Source organism: Schistocerca piceifrons, chromosome 8 (assembly GCF_021461385.2).
Source record: "Schistocerca piceifrons isolate TAMUIC-IGC-003096 chromosome 8, iqSchPice1.1, whole genome shotgun sequence".
In the NCBI taxonomy this organism is placed as follows: domain Eukaryota; kingdom Metazoa; phylum Arthropoda; class Insecta; order Orthoptera; family Acrididae; genus Schistocerca; species Schistocerca piceifrons.
Genome location: NC_060145.1, coordinates 55,546,055 through 55,562,230, shown reverse-complemented (window position 1 = coordinate 55,562,230; position 16,176 = coordinate 55,546,055). Strand labels below are relative to the sequence as shown.

The window sequence follows — 16,176 nt, the reverse complement described above, 5'->3', positions numbered from 1 at the left end:
TTCCTCTACCAGCGCAGTTCACAATTTCTGGATGGTTGTGGTTGGTGTACGTGTCCTTACTGCACTACTTCTCCCTAACGCATGTCAAACGTGCTCGACTGAATTTAAGTAGAGGTAACGGACAGGCCAGTCTCTTCGTTGAATATCCTCCCGTTCCAAAAGCTGCTCCACCTGCGTCCTACGATTTGAGTTGGAAATGTTAACACTGGAAATAGTTCATGTAAATTACCTCATTTCGCTACGTACAGTGTTTCGCACTCGTTCATTGCTATTACATTCTTACAGTGCAAAGCTCACTTCTGATGATGACATGTATACATGGCGGAGGATTTTAAAGTTAGACAACTGTTAAAGCAAAATCTTTTGCAGTGCCACTTGATGATGACCTTGAGGCCGAAACTGAAGTTGTGAAACAAATAACCTCTACAGTCAACGGTGAATATAAACGTTTCAAATGTTCTTACTAGATGGTATGTGGGCTTTGTGCCCTCTGGAGTTCCTAATGCTATACGTCAAAGTCTTTGTTCTGCAAGATTCAAACAAGATCGCTGAGTGAGACAAAGCTGTGTACCTATTCCATGAGTTCCAATGCATGCAACTGAATCCTTTTATTTTAAAAGCAATGAAAAACCGTTGTTATCAATGCAGGCGCTTAAGAGATCCCCAAATGCGGTATCACCAAATCCCTAATCCATGTCAGATATCTATTAAAATTTTTTACGCTGAAAATCATAAGAATAGAATAATAGCATGATATTGAAAAGAAGGAAAACTCCATCACTGACGTATTCCATGTTATATTTCATCTGACAGACCAACCATTTTTATCAGTTGCAAAAAGAAAACAGAAAAACCTGTTGACGGTGTTCTCATTTCTTCCTCAACAGCATAGGGGATTGTACAGGAAACTTTGCAACATCTGACCCAAAGAATAGAGTGGTGTAAGAAACGGAATTCAGTGCTATGAAATTTTTCGCTGAATTTAATTTTGTTGTTCTCTTTTAGAAATTTAATAGATATGGTTTTTGTTGACTATAGTTGTACTAGCCAAAATGTTACTTACCTGTGTTATCCAAAATAAGACGTAGTGCACCAATGTTGGTATCACTTGAAATAAAAACTTTTTTATAGGCACCTAGGCTGTTCTTAATAAATTATTTATTTGTTAATTTGTCTCACGGTTCTTTGCAGTGATAAAATGAGCAGCATAATTCTGTGATAACAGAACGTCGTCTCAACTTTTTGCATACAAATAACTTATGTACAAAGAGAGATGCAGATGATAAATGTGAGATTTCACACTTAGAACATATAACATTTCCATTTTCTATTTTTTCTTGCACTTCAAGCACCTTGGCGGTCAACGCTTCGAGGAAGATGACGATGTCATATCTACGTATAGCACAGGTTTGTAAATCAAGCGACAGGTTTCAGTGAGGATGGATTTCAGAAGCTGGTTGAACGATGCTACGAGTGCTTTAATGTAGGTGGACATTAGGTTGAAAAGTACATTAAAAGTCCAGGCTTTCGTGTGAAATAAAATTTTTCTAATATTGTTTTCTTTTTCATTTTATTTTTTGAACGGTACTTACTTTAAAAAAGCGCCTCGCATATTCGCATTTCCTAGTATACCAACACCATATATAGCTTTTGCTTTCTTCTAATCCTTAAGCAACTTGGTAGGATTATGGGAATACCTGTTACGGACGCTATGATAATAGTAAAACAGCAACAGGTATTCTTGTGACCACTCTTTTTAATGACGCGTTTCGAAAATGTCACCATCAGATTCAATTAAGGGAACAGACACTATAAATTAAAAAAAAAGTCGTGTAACTAGGGCCTCCCGTCGGGCAGACCGTTCGCCGGGTGCAAGTCTTTCTATTTGACGCCACTTCGGCTAGTTACGCGTCGGTGGTGACGAAATGATGATGATTAGGACAACACAACACCCAGTCCCTGAGCGAAGAAAATCTGCAACCCATCCGGGAATCGAACCCGGGCCCTTAGGATTCACATTCTGTCGCGCTGACCATTTTTTTAATGCAAAAAACGTAGTTTTTATTTCAAAATTTTTATTTCGTATAACAAGTATAACCACGCCACAATCTCCCAGTAAGGGCCAATAGGGGGCAAACGAAAGAGAGTACACAACAAAGAATCGAGATTTTTTTCAGAAGCACAGGCAGGAGGCGGACATAGACACTATACAATGTACTAACTTAAGTGTGCCATGCTGAATAGAGGAATTCTTACTCACTATGGCACACTTAATTAGAAATTAGAATTTAGAAATTGAAATAATCTATGATGCGGAGCTTTTGGTGAGGCGTGCATTCTGCCTGTGCAGGCCGTTTCTGGAGTATGGACCGCCTCCTGACAGTCGAACCGCACCGCCCCCGCCGCCTCCACCGCCTCTCGAGAAGCGACTGAAGTACGTCAGCGTAGCAAAGCCCGTCGTCAAGGTAAGCTGTAGTTTATTTTCCTGTAAAATCATGACTCTGATGTAGAAGTTGTAAAATATTGTATGTTATTACGTCTTGTCCCTATGAAAAACATCATTGCGTCATAGAACACAAGTCACTGAAATGACCAGACAGTTATAACGCGTGTTGCACAAGTTTTGAGTCACCATTTATGATCACATTGGGATTTGGATGGGTCCTCATGGAACCACACCACTCGCGAGTTGTTGTGGTGCTTCCCATAGCGTTTGGCTTTGGGTTCTTTCCATTTTAGCTCTGTGGTGACGTTCCCTTTTTCTAGTAGCTAATTTGATTTTAAATTAAAGTGCTACGTTAAAACCAAACTGCAGCTGTTGCAGAGTATTAGAGATTTAGCAGAAGCAGATGAATGGTATTAGGTGTTGGGAGGTTGAGTTTATGACCGAGTTTGTTGGCAGTGGCTATAACGCGGAAACTCCAAAAAGTAAGTTAGCCGTTATTACGGCAGGCCAAGCTTTTTTTTTTGAAAGCTGCACTGAACTTCGAAGTGACACAGATACATGACACTATTTTGCAACATACTCATCAAGCCTCTGTTAATAACGGTAGGAAGGTTGTTCAAGTCGTTCAATTCCTTCACGATAGAAATACCTTCCTTGGGCACAGAAATCCAATCCTTGGGCACAAAGTCATTTGAGAACCGCTGTGTGGAAGTCCTCGTCTTTGGAAAATCTGCTTCTCTCAGATGTTCTTTTAGCCTGCCGAAAAGATATAAATCGCTTGGTGCAAGATCTGGTCTTCCCGATCAGCAGCCACGCGGGATAACCGCGCGGTCTCAGGCGAGTCCTCCATCAGGAATGAGTGTGTGTGTCGTCTTTAGAGTAAGTTAGTTAGATTAAGTAGTGGGTAAGCTAAGGGACCGATGAACTCAATAGTTTGGTCCCTTAAGACCTTACCACAAATTTCCAAATTTTTTTCCCGATCAGCATCACACGGTATCATGCACATCCAACATACGTTTCCAGGCGGGAGCCCTAAGAATCCGACCTAGTACTTTATTCTGATTAGGTTGCAATCTTGAGAGTCGTGTCTTTGCTTCCACTCCCCACAACATGCATCCACATAACAGTGCTGGCGGAACTATTGCTTTTGTCACTGTTTTCAGTTGCGTGCTGATGAGCGGTGGTACAAGCACTTTCGTCATTTGGAGACATTTTTGTCGCTTTACTGATGCGTGCACTTTAAGGTAAATACGTTCATCGTGGGCAACACCGGCGTATTTCACATTCAGTGACCGTTGGCTGACCGTGTCGTGGACTTTCAAGATTTTGCGTGATTGTGGATTCCTTTTAGTGAAATATACTACTTCTCTTTCACCAGCGTTGCGGCGTCGGATAGTCTCGGATTCCTGATCCAGCATTTAACTTCATTTAGCAGCCAAAATCACTTATAAAACGTACATTGAATACGTACATTGTCCTATGCGACCAAGTTTTGAAATTTCAAAACGGGTATTGATACATGTGGTAGAAGTGGTAAAACACGAAGAGTGGTCTAAGGTAATTAATTTACAAAGGCGAATTAAATTGAAACCCCATATAATTGACGAAGATATTAAATATACGATTCAACCGTGATGACTGCTAATACACATTCGAAATGGTCTCTTTAAATCCCGCTATTAAAGGCCTGCACTAGAAATGTTTCATTTGCCAAAACCGGTTTTTGGGTTTATAACCCATCAGTGGATACGGAGGAACAAAGAAGTGTATGTACTGGGTGACCAAAAAATCAGTATAAATTTGAAAGCTTAATAAACCACGGAATAATGTAGATAGAGAGGTAAAAATTGACACACATGCTTGGAATGACATGGGATTTTATTATAACAAAAAAAAAGTATTGCTAGACGCGTGAAAGGTCTCTTGCGCGCGTCGTTTGGTGATGATCGTGTGCTCAGCCGCCGCCACTTTCGTCATGCTTGGCCTCCCAGGTCCCCAGACCTCAGTCCGTGCGATTATTGGCTTTGGGGTTACCTGAAGTCGCAAGTGTATCGTGATCGACCGACGTCTCTAGGGATGCTGAAAGACAACATCCGACGCCAATGCCTCACCATAACTCCGGACGTGCTTTACAGTGCTGTTCACAACATTATTCCTCGAGTTACAGCTATTGTTGAGGAATGATGGTGAACATATTGAGCATTTCCTGTAAAGAACATCATCTTTGCTTTGTCTTACTTTGTTATGCTAATTATTGCTATTCTGATCAGATGAAGCGCCATCTGCCGGTCATTTTTTGAACTTTTGTATTTTTTTGGTTCTAATAAAACCCCATGTCATTCCAAGCATGTGTGTCAATTTGTACCTCTTTATCTGCATTATTCCGTGATTCATTCAGTTTTCAAATTTATACTGACTTTTTGTTCACCCTGTACATAGATTTCCACAAAATTATAGCACTAATATAAGTCTACTTATGTTCATCTATAGCAATGATATGCATGTCAATTAATACGAAAAGGATCTGAAATTTGTTCTGTAACAGAGCATACAGCTTGTCATGTATGTGACTGCTGACAAATCTTAGGCAGTGACAATTCTTGAAATCGTTTCACATAACTGTCATATAGTGTAAATATGGAACTGAGAAGTTAAAGAGTGTAAATTAGCTGCTTTTTGTTACTTCTGTATCATATTTATATGTATCTGTGAACCACAATCATATATTTAAATTAAATTTTTTTAAATATTTTGTATATGAAAGTAGAATATATAAAAGTTATAAACCTGAAAAATAATCCAGCGTAATCACGTCGAAGTATACAATTTTACTTGCGGGACATAGACTCCAAACCAAAATTATTCCGTTAAAGCACGGTTGAAACGTTGTATACTCATCTTATTCCGTAACTCTGTTCATTAAGTATGTTGTTCCGTTGTTTTGTCATAAGGGTGTATGTTTCAATTTCATCTAGAATATTTAATAACCTGCGTTCCTTTGCTTTGTGGACAACGCTGATGTTTTTACTAATATCGTTAGCAGAATGCTTGTATTCTCTTTAAGTATTCCCCATAAAATACAAAAAGGCAGACTATTAAATTTTATACAAGAAATTTTGTAATTTTATCCATTTTGTATATTCTACCATCATATAACAAATGCCAAAAAGTTATAATTTACGTATATGAATGCGAGTCGCAGATATACAGGGTGTTACAGAAAGGTACGGCCAAACTTTCAGGAAACATTCCTCACACACAAAGAAAGAAAATATGTTATGTAGACATGTGTCCGGAAACGCTTACTTTCCATGTTAGAGCTCATTTTATTACTTCTCTTCAAATTACATTAATCATGGAATGGAAACACACAGCAACAGAACGTACCAGCGTGACTTCAAACACTTTGTTACAGGAAATGTTCAAAATGCCCTCCGTTAGCGAGGATACATGCATCCTCCCTCCGTCGCATAGAATCCCTGATGCGCTGATGCAGCCCTGGAGAATGGCGTATTGTATCACAGCCGTCCACAATACGAGCACGAAGAGTCTCTACATTTGGTACCGGGGTTGCGTAGACAAGAGCTTTCAAATGCCCCCATAAATGAAAGTCAAGAGGGTTGGGGTCAGAAGAGCGTGGAGGCCATGGAATTGGTCCGCCTCTACCAATCCATCAGTCACCGAATCTGTTGTTGAGAACCGTACGAACACTTCGACTGAAATGTGCAGGAGCTCCGTCGTGCTTGAACCACATGTTGTGTCGTTCTTGTAAAGAGCAGCACAGGTAGAGTACCCCGTATGAAATCACGATAACGTGCTCCATTGAGCGTAGGTGGAAGAACATGGGGCCCAATCAAGACATCACCAACAATGCCTGCCCAAACGTTCACAGAAAATCTGTGTTGATGACGTGATTGCGCAATTGCGTGCGGATTCTCGTCAGCCCACACATGTTAATTGTGAAAATTTACAATTTGATCACGTTGGAATGAAGCCTCATCCGTAAAGACAACATTTGCACTGAAATGAGAATTGACACATTGTTGGATGAACCATTCGCAGAAGTGTACCCGTGGAGGCCAATCAGCTGCTGATAGTGCCTGCACACGCTGTACATGGTACGGAAACAACTTGTTCTCCCGTAGCACTCTCCATACAGTGACGTGGTCAATGTTACCTTGTACAACAGTAACTTCTCTGACGCTGACATTACGGTTATCGTCAACTGCACGAAGAATTGCCTCGTCCATTGCAGGTGTCCTCGTCGTTATAGGTCTTCCCCAGTCGCAAGTCATAGGCTGGAATGTTCCGTGCTCCCTAAGACGCCGATCAATTACTTCGAACGTCTTCCTGTCGGGACACCTTCGTTCTGGAAATCTGTCTCGATACAAACGTACCGCGCCACGGCTGTTGCCCCGTGCTGATCCATACATCAAATGGGCATCTGCCAACTCCGCATTTGTAAACACTGACTGCAAAACCACGTTCGTGATGAACACTAACCTGTTGATGCTACGTACTGATGTGCTTGATGCTAGTACTGTAGAGCAATGAGTCGCATGTCAACACAAGCACCGAAGTCAACATTACCTTCCTTCAATTGGGCCAACTGGCGGTGAATCGAGGAAGTACAGCACATACTGACGAAACTAAAATGAGCTCTAACATGGAAATTAAGCGTTTCCGGACACATGTCCACATAACATCTTTTCTTTATTTGTGTATGAGGAATGTTTCCTGAAAGTTTGGCCGTACCTTTTTGTAACACCCTGTATATTAACATGATCTTAGAAATGTCAAAAAAGTGGTGAGGTAGACTTTAAATTTGTTAGCTCCATGTTTACACTATGTGGCAGTTTTGTCAAACGATATCAAGAATTGTCGCTCCCAAAGATTTGTAAGCAGTGACATACATGACAACCAGTATATTATGTTATAGGTCAGATTTTAGATCCTATCGTAATAACTGACACTTATCTCATTACTGTAGAGTTACATGATGAACGTATACTTATATTACTGCTGCTGTATTTACCGTTATAATTTTGTAGAAATCGCTGTACATACACTTGTTTGATCTTCTGTATCAGATGCCACTGATGATGAGTTATAAGCCCGAAAGCCGGTTACGGCAAATAAAACATTTCTACTGCAGCTCATGGTGTGTAGAAGATGGCCTCCAATAAATATGTCAACCCTGCGGGGCACCAAGCATTCAAGATTTTTAGATCCCTTTCATGCGATCCCTTAGAACCAATTCACAAAATTAACATTTGCCAGTGCTAGAACATCACACGAGTAACAAAATGACACCTATCGAAATAACACACCATAGGATAGAAAAGCAACTGAAATTGCTCAACAGGCGGAAGGTCAATGCACCTGACATGATAGTATACCGATTGTACATGGGGTATGCTACAGAACTTTCCTCACTTCTAGCAGCAGTGTGCCGTAGGTTTCTGGAGGAGCGAAGCGCTCTTAGTCATCGGAAAAAAGCACAGGTCATTCCTATTTTCAAGAAGGGTCGTCGAACCTATGCACGAAACTACACACATCAAAAAAAGTTTTGCATCACCCCAGTTCCCAGAACTCCTTTGACTGCTCAGAGATGTCACTAAACTCGCCCAAAGATGTAAACAACCATGCATGAGCAGAGCCTATTAGACGGAGGGGGTCCGACAGCCGGTCAGTTCCAGTCATTCCACCAGGAAGGAGGTATACGGCTCGTGTTGTCTGCAGTTCAACCATGCCTAGACGGACAATACCGCAGTTCGATTACGTCCGCATTGTTACTTTGTGCTAGGAAGGGCTCTCAACAAGGGAAGTCTCCAGGCGTCTCGGAGTCAACCAAAGCGATGCTGTTCGGGCATGGAGAAGATACAGAGAGACAGGAACTGTCGTTGTCTAGCCTCACTCAGGCCGCCCAAGGGCTACTACTGCAGGGGATGACCGATACCTACGGATTAAGGCTCGGAGGAACCCTGACAGCAACGCCACCATGTTGAATAATACTCTTCGTCCAGCCACAGGACTTCGTGTTGCGACTCAAACTATGCACAAAAGGCTGCATGATGCGCAACTTCAATCCCGACGTCCATGGCGAGATCCATCTTAGCAATCATGACACATGCAGTGCGGTACAGATGGGCCCAACAATATGCCGAATGGACTGCTCAGGATTGGCGTCACGTTCTCTTCACCGATGAGTCGCATATGCCTTCAACCAGACAATCGTCGGAAATGTGTTTCGAGACAACCCGGTCAGGTTGAATGCCTTAGACACACTGTCCAGCGAGTGCAGCAAGGTGGAAGTTCCCTGCTGTTTTAGACTGCCATCCTCCGACCGACAGTGCAACCATATAGCAAACAGCATATTGGCGAGGAATTCGTCTTCATGGACGACAATTCGCGCCGCGATCGTGCACATCTTGTGAATGACTTCCTTCAGGATAACAACATCGCTCAACTAGAGTGGCCAGCATGTTCTCCAGACGTGAACGCTATCGAACATGCCCGGGACAGATTGAAAAGGGATATTATGGAGGACGTCGGCCAACAACCGTTCTGAGGGATCTACGCCGAATCGCCGTTGAAGTGGGACAATCTGGACCAACAGTGCCTTAATGAACTTGTGGATAGTATGCCACGACGAATACAGGCATGCATCAATGCAAGAGGACGTGGTACTGGGTACTAGAGGTACCGGTGTGTACAGCAATCTGGACCACTACCTCTGAAGCTCTCACTGTATTTTGGTACAACATGCAATGTGCGGTTTTCAGGAGCAATGAAAAGAGCGGAAATGATGTTTATGCTGATCTCTATCCCAATTTTCTGTACAGGTTCCAGAACTCTAGGAACGGATGTGATGCAAAACGTTTTTTGACGTGTGTATACACTCCTGGAAATGGAAAAAAGAACACATTGACACCGGTGTGTCAGACCCACCATACTTGCTCCGGACACTGCGAGAGGGCTGTACAAGCAATGCTCACACGCACGGGACAGCGGACACACCAGGAACCGCGGTGTTGGCCGTCGAATGGCGCTAGCTGCGCAGCATTTGTGCACCGCCGCCGTCAGTGTCAGCCAGTTTGCCGTGGCATACGGAGCTCCATCGCAGTCTTTAACACTGGTAGCATGCCGCGACAGCGTGGACGTGAACCGTATGTGCAGTTGACGGACTTTGAGCGAGGGCGTATAGTGGGCATGCGGGAGGCCGGGTGGACGTACCGCCGAATTGCTCAACACGTGGGGCGTGAGGTCTCCACAGTACATCGATGTTTGTCGCCAGTGGTCGGCGGAAGGTGCACGTGCCCGTCGACCTGGGACCGGACCGCAGCGACGCACGGATGCACGCCAAGACCGTAGGATCCTACGCAGTGCCGTAGGGGACCGCACCGCCACTTCCCAGCAAATTAGGGACACTGTTGCTCCTGGGGTATCGGCGAGGACCATTCGCAACCGTCTCCATGAAGCTGGGCTACGGTCCCGGACACCGTTAGGCCGTCTTCCGCTCACGCCCCAACATCGTGCAGCCCGCCTCCAGTGGTGTCGCGACAGGCGTGAATGGAGGGACGAATGGAGACGTGTCGTCTTCAGCGATGAGAGTCGCTTCTGCCTTGGTGCCAATGATGGTCGTATGCGTGTTTGGCGCCGTGCAGGTGAGCGCCACAATCAGGACTGCATACGACCGAGGCACACAGGGCCAACACCCGGCATCATGGTGTGGGGAGCGATCTCCTACACTGGCCGTACACCACTGGTGATCGTCGAGGGGACACTGAATAGTGCACGGTACATCCAAACCGTCATCGAACCCATCGTTCTACCATTCCTAGACCGGCAAGGGAACTTGCTGTTCCAACAGGACAATGCACGTCCGCATGTATCCCGTGCCACCCAACGTGCTCTAGAAGGTGTAAGTCAACTTCCCTGGCCAGCAAGATCTCCGGATCTGTCCCCCATTGAGCATGTTTGGGACTGGATGAAGCGTCGTCTCAAGCGGTCTGCACGTCCAGCACGAACGCTGGTCCAACTGAGGCGCCAGGTGGAAATGGCATGGCAAGCCGTTCCACAGGACTACATCCAGCATCTCTACGATCGTCTCCATGGGAGAATAGCAGCCTGCATTGCTGCGAAAGGTGGATATACACTGTACTAGTGCCGACATTGTGCATGCTCTGTTGCCTGTGTCTATGTGCCTGTGGTTCTGTCAGTGTGATCATGTAATGTATCTGACCCCAGGAATGTGTCAATAAAGTTTCCCCTTTCTGGGAAATGAATTCACGGTGTTCTTATTTCAATTTCCAGGAGTGTATATGCCCATATCTCCGACGTAAATCTCCTGAATAATTTTATTTTCACGTACAATGTCATTCCTGGAGACTGAAAGTCTTTTCTGTAGCAATCAACGTGCGATCCGGAAATAATGACTGTGTGAAAGCCAGCTGGTTCTGTTCGTCCACGAGATCCGAAAAACAATAGATACAGCATCCCACGTAGATGCCCTGTTCCTACACTTCCGGATGGTGTTTCATACAGTTCCACAACGAGTTTGTGGAATACCACCACGACTGTGCGATTGGATTGAAGAGATTCTACGAAACACAACACAGCATGTCTTTCACAACGGAGAGAAATCTTCAGACGTAAAATTAACTTCAGGCGTCCCTCAAGGGAGTGTTATAGTACTATTACTTTTCACACTATATATAAATGACCTATCAGCTAACGTCGGAAGTTCCATGCTGGTTTTCACGGGTGATAATTCTATACAGTTAGAAGCAAAGGTAGAAAATTGCAGCGAAATACACAAAAATGTGCTCAGGAACGACACGTGATGCAGGAAGTGGTAGTTGACCCTCAAGATAAGCAAATGTAACGTATTGCGTTACATTGACAGAAAGAATATAGTACGATTACATGACTGCAAAACTAACACTGGAAGCCGTTACTTCCAAATAATATCTGGAAGTATGCGTCATACAGAGTGATTTGAAGTAGAACGAAGGCAAATGCCAGAATCCTCAGGAAATGTCCATAAACACAGGAAGCAGCTTACAAAACACTCGAGCTACCAGTGCTTTAATACTGTTTGTCTGTATGGGATCCATAACAGTAGGATCTACAGAGGAAATAGATATCCAAATAAGAGCAGCGCATTTCGTTACATTTTGTTTTAGTAAGTGTCATATAGATGCTCAGCCACCTGCAGTGGCAGATTCTGGAAGACAGGCGTTCTGCGTCACAGTACAGTCTGCTGTTACAGTTTCGAAAGGGAGAGGAGACGAACAGCAAAAAAAGGGGGTAGCTGATGGAGGGGAAGACACAGAAAAGGGGGCCAGGGCGGGAACGAGAAGGAGTGGGGAAGACAATGGTGGGGAAAGAAAAAAGACTCAGGGGAGAGAAAGGAGTCAAAGAGAAGGTAGGCAGGGAAAAAAAAGGATGGAATGGAGGGAGAGGAAGCCCAGGAAAACGACAGAGTGAGGGATAAATGGAGAGAGAGAGGGCATTATCCAGGAGGGGGATATGATGGAAGCCACCTTGGGGAAGGTGATGCAGGGTGTAGAAGTGGAAGGTAGAGGGGACACAGTGGTGAAGGTGCGGCAGCAGGCAGGGGTTGGAGAGCAGAGGAGCAACCAGGGGATGAGGGTTGGGGGACAAGTCGGCAGGAGGTGTAGATTACTTGGATATGTTCGAGGATAAGGAGCAGATGGAGGAAACGAATCAAGTCATAGAGGATCCTCGTGGGGAACGGGAACCATATACGGAAGGCGAGGCGGAGTGCATGGTGCTCAATCATCTGGAAGGACTTACAGAATTTGTAGGGTGGATATCCAGGCGGGACTGGCATAACAAAAGGTGGGACGGATTAAGGATTTGTAGGTGTGGAGTATGGTAGAGGGGTTCAACTCCAATTTCAGGCCAGAGAGGAGTTTAAGGAGACAGAGGCAGTTGTGGGCTTTGGATTGGATAGAGCGGAGATGAGGGATCCAGGTGATGTGACAGACAATGGTGAGTCCAAGGGACTCAGGCGGACAGGATGGGGACAGATGGTAAGGGAAAAATGAAGGAGCCAGAAGGAGCGAGTGGTAAGACCTACAATGATTGCCTGGATCTTTCAAGGATTTGTTTTGATGATCCACTGGTTGCACCACTTGGCAAAAAGGACAAGGTGATTCTGGAGAAGGCGTTGGGACCATTGAATGGTAGAAGCGAGAGCAAAGAAGGTGGTGTCATCGGCATACTGCAGGAAGTGACCTGGTGGGGGGGGGGGGCATATCTGCTGTGTACAGTCCGTGGGGGAGAGAGGAGAGGACAGAGCCCTGGGGTACACCTGCAGAGGGGTATCAGTAATCCGGAAATCGTTCTTCCCGCAAACGATATGCAGCTGGAACAGCTGAAAGAGGGCAAGTCACACTGGTACACAAAGTACCCTCTGCCAGACACCGCAAAGTGGCCTGAGGAGTATAGACGTACGACGGGTGTCCAATAAGTATTGCAACACATTTTCTTCTCTACAAGTCCCGGTTGAAAAAAATGTGGTATCTGTCAAGTGACATCGTCGAATATTCCTTCTTCAGCCCCTGTAGTTTCATGAAGTTCCGATAGGTGGCAGCGCTATAAATAACCATCAAATTGGCGTCTGTAACAGAGGAGCGTTCCAGGCAGGGAGCTGTCATTGAGTTTTGTGTGGTGGAAGACCAGATCGTCGAACATATTCGTAGGCGCTTGCAGAATGTCTACAGAGACTTGTCAGTGAACAAAAGCACAGTGAGTCGTTGGGCAGGGCGTTTGTCAACTTGGTGGCGCAAACATGTCCGACCCCCCTCGTGCCAGCCAGCGGCACACATTTATGACTCCTGCAATGTTGGAAGGTGTGGACACTCTCACTCCAAGTGATCGACGCATCCTCAACTGGACGTCTCTGTTGGGAGCACTGACGTACTCTAGTAACACATACCAGAGCCTCTACTAACACTGTTCGCCTGAAGGCGTGCTCAGAACACCAAAGGTTAAAGCCGTCCTCTCACAGGACGTGAAACGCTCAGGAACAAAGAGCTGGTGACGTCACAGCGTGGAACTTCATGTTCCACTTCACTACGGAGCATGAAACAAAGACTCTGTCATGTCTTACTTTTGCCTCGTGGAGGAAATCGCGGCCAACGAGATGCGACATTATTTTACTTTACTCGCAGAACATTGGAGCTGCCATATAGAATGGCGTTGAATATCTCATAGAGTACGTGCTATGAATTTTAAGCTGTTTCAAAGAATCAGCAAATTGAGGATCTCTCGAAATCGCGTCATTTTAGCTACGACTTGATATGACGGGAAACTACATATCGGTAGGTAAAGGCTTGCTGCAGTTGATGCTTTTAGTCTTATAACTTGCGTGTTACGAAAGAATACCGTTTCAATGCTAGAGCCCAATGATCATATATCAAAAGCGCGTCTTTTTCGTACAATTTGCGTATTAAATTTGAAATGATGACGTATGTAGATACAGTTTACGCCATATAAGGAGCGCACTTTCCATGTCAAAGCTACAGAGCAGTTGGTAACATCGTGAGTTCCGAGTTGCAAAGTGGTGAGTCTTGGTTAGGCGTCCGCCTCCATCCGCAAGTCATTTTTTTTTCACCTTTCGTGTCCTAAAATATTCTGGGTCTTTCTTATTCATTATCTCAAAAGTCGATGTTATTTATTATAAATAACGTATTTGCCGCAATTCTTGTTGCAAAGACAACAACTAGAATGTTTTCCCAGTGGCTGTTATGAAACTTTCTGTAAAATAAATATACCTATCTCTGCAGTTATGGACTGTTTCACGTTTGTAGTTTCCTGGTAAATACCTTCTTCAGTTATGGTGAGATCCAGTCTTCCACTCAAATGGAATTTCAAACCGAATCTCGATCTTGAAATCTATGTGATGAATTACTTTGCTTCAGAGTGACAGTAGTCAAGGCAATTTGCAAAACACGAATGTTAGGCAGACTCAAACTGACACTATACACTATATCTTTACTATATTCAATTTAAAATCGAAAATGAGATGAAAATACAATTGGATTAATGCGTAACTTCTACTAATATGTATCTCGAATAGCTGAACAGCGTTATATAGTATCCCCCCCGTTTAGTTCGCTATTCAAGCCATCGACAAGTCCAATATTTTCTTCGCGGTTTCTCTTCTTCGACTTTCGCTAATGGAGTTAACGCAGCTGTTTTACGCGCTTCCATTTTTGTACAGAAACTGTGTCGTATGCGAGCTGAGGGCGCAAATCGCATTAACCAGCTCGTCCCGCGTGCCGATGGCGATATTTCTCTTGAGGTCGGATGGCCCGTTCGCGTCCCCTTCATCATTAACTGAATCGTCCCGTATGAGGACAGTTAACTGCGACTTCTATCAAAGAGTGCCAAATCTGGATTCTTCGTTGTACTTAATTTTGATCAGCTGCATAGATACTATAACGGGGCGAATTACATCTATTAATAGAATTGTTAACTGGTTGCCCATGTATTCTGCTCAATAAAATGCGAGTACTATCCAACTTTGTTATGTTATCGTGTTAATAAACTACAACTACATTTCATACTCCAGAATGTCAGTGTATTAGCACATTACACACTGAAGAGCCAAAGAAACTGGTACATCCATCTAATATCGTGGGGGGCCCCCTCCAGCATGCAGGTGTGCCACAGCTCGACGTACCATGGTCTCGACTATTGTCTGAAGTAGTGCTGGAGGGAACTGACACCACAGGGCCGTCTATAAATCCGTAAGATTACGAGGAGCTGGAGATCTCTTCTGAAAGCACGTTGCAAGGCATCCCAGATATGCTCAATAATGTTCATGTCTGAGGATTTTGGTGGTCAGCGGAAGTGTTTAAACTCAGAAGAGTGTTCCTAGAACCGCTCTGTAGCAATTCTGGACGTTTGGAGTGTCGCATTGTCCTGCTGGAATTGCCCAAGTCCATCAGAATGCACAATGGACATGAATGGGTGAAAGTGATCACACAGAAAGCTTACGTACATGTCACTTGTCAGAGTCGCATCTAGACGTATCAGGGGTCCTATATCACTACACATGCACACGCCTCAAGCCATTGCAGAGCCTCCACCGGTTTGAGCAGTCGCCTGCTGACATGCAGGGCCCGTGGATTCATGAGGTTGTCTCCATACCCGTACACGTCCATCCGCTCGATACAATTTGAAACGAGACTCGTCCGACCAGGCAACATGTTTCCAATCATCAAAAGTCCAATGTCGGTGTTGACGGGCCCAGGCGAGGAGTAAAGCTTTGTGTTGTGCAGTCGTCAAGAGTACACGAGTGGACCTTCGGCTCCGAAAGCCCATGTCGATGATGTTTCGTTGAATGCTTCGCACGCTGACGCTTGTTGATGGCCCAGCACTGAAATATGCAGAAATTTGAGTAAGGGTTGCACTTCTGTCACGTTGAACGATTCTCCTCAGTCGTCATTTGTCCCGTTCCTGCAGGATCTTTCTCCGGCCGCAGCGATGTCGGAGATTTGATGTTTTATCGGATTCTTGATATTCATCGTACACTCGTAAACTAGTCGTACAGGAAGATCTGCGCTTCATCGCTGTCTCGGAGATTCTGTGTCCCATCACTGATGCGCCGACTGTAACACCACGTTCAAACTCACTTAAATCTTTATAACCTGCCATTGCAGCAGCAGTAACCGATCTAACAAGTGTATCAG

The 16,176-nt window shown here is 44.6% G+C and overlaps 1 protein-coding gene across 1 annotated transcript in view; it reads left to right on the top strand.

Moving 5' to 3' along the window:
• The window catches only part of LOC124712071 (extensin-like), a 145,463-nt gene that overhangs the window by 92,653 nt on the left and 36,634 nt on the right, over nucleotides 1–16,176 (top strand). Inside the window, exon 2 of the mRNA XM_047242365.1 lies at nucleotides 2,351–2,465. Coding sequence (XP_047098321.1) covers nucleotides 2,351–2,465 — 115 coding nt within the window. The remainder of the gene's footprint in view (nucleotides 1–2,350; nucleotides 2,466–16,176) is intronic.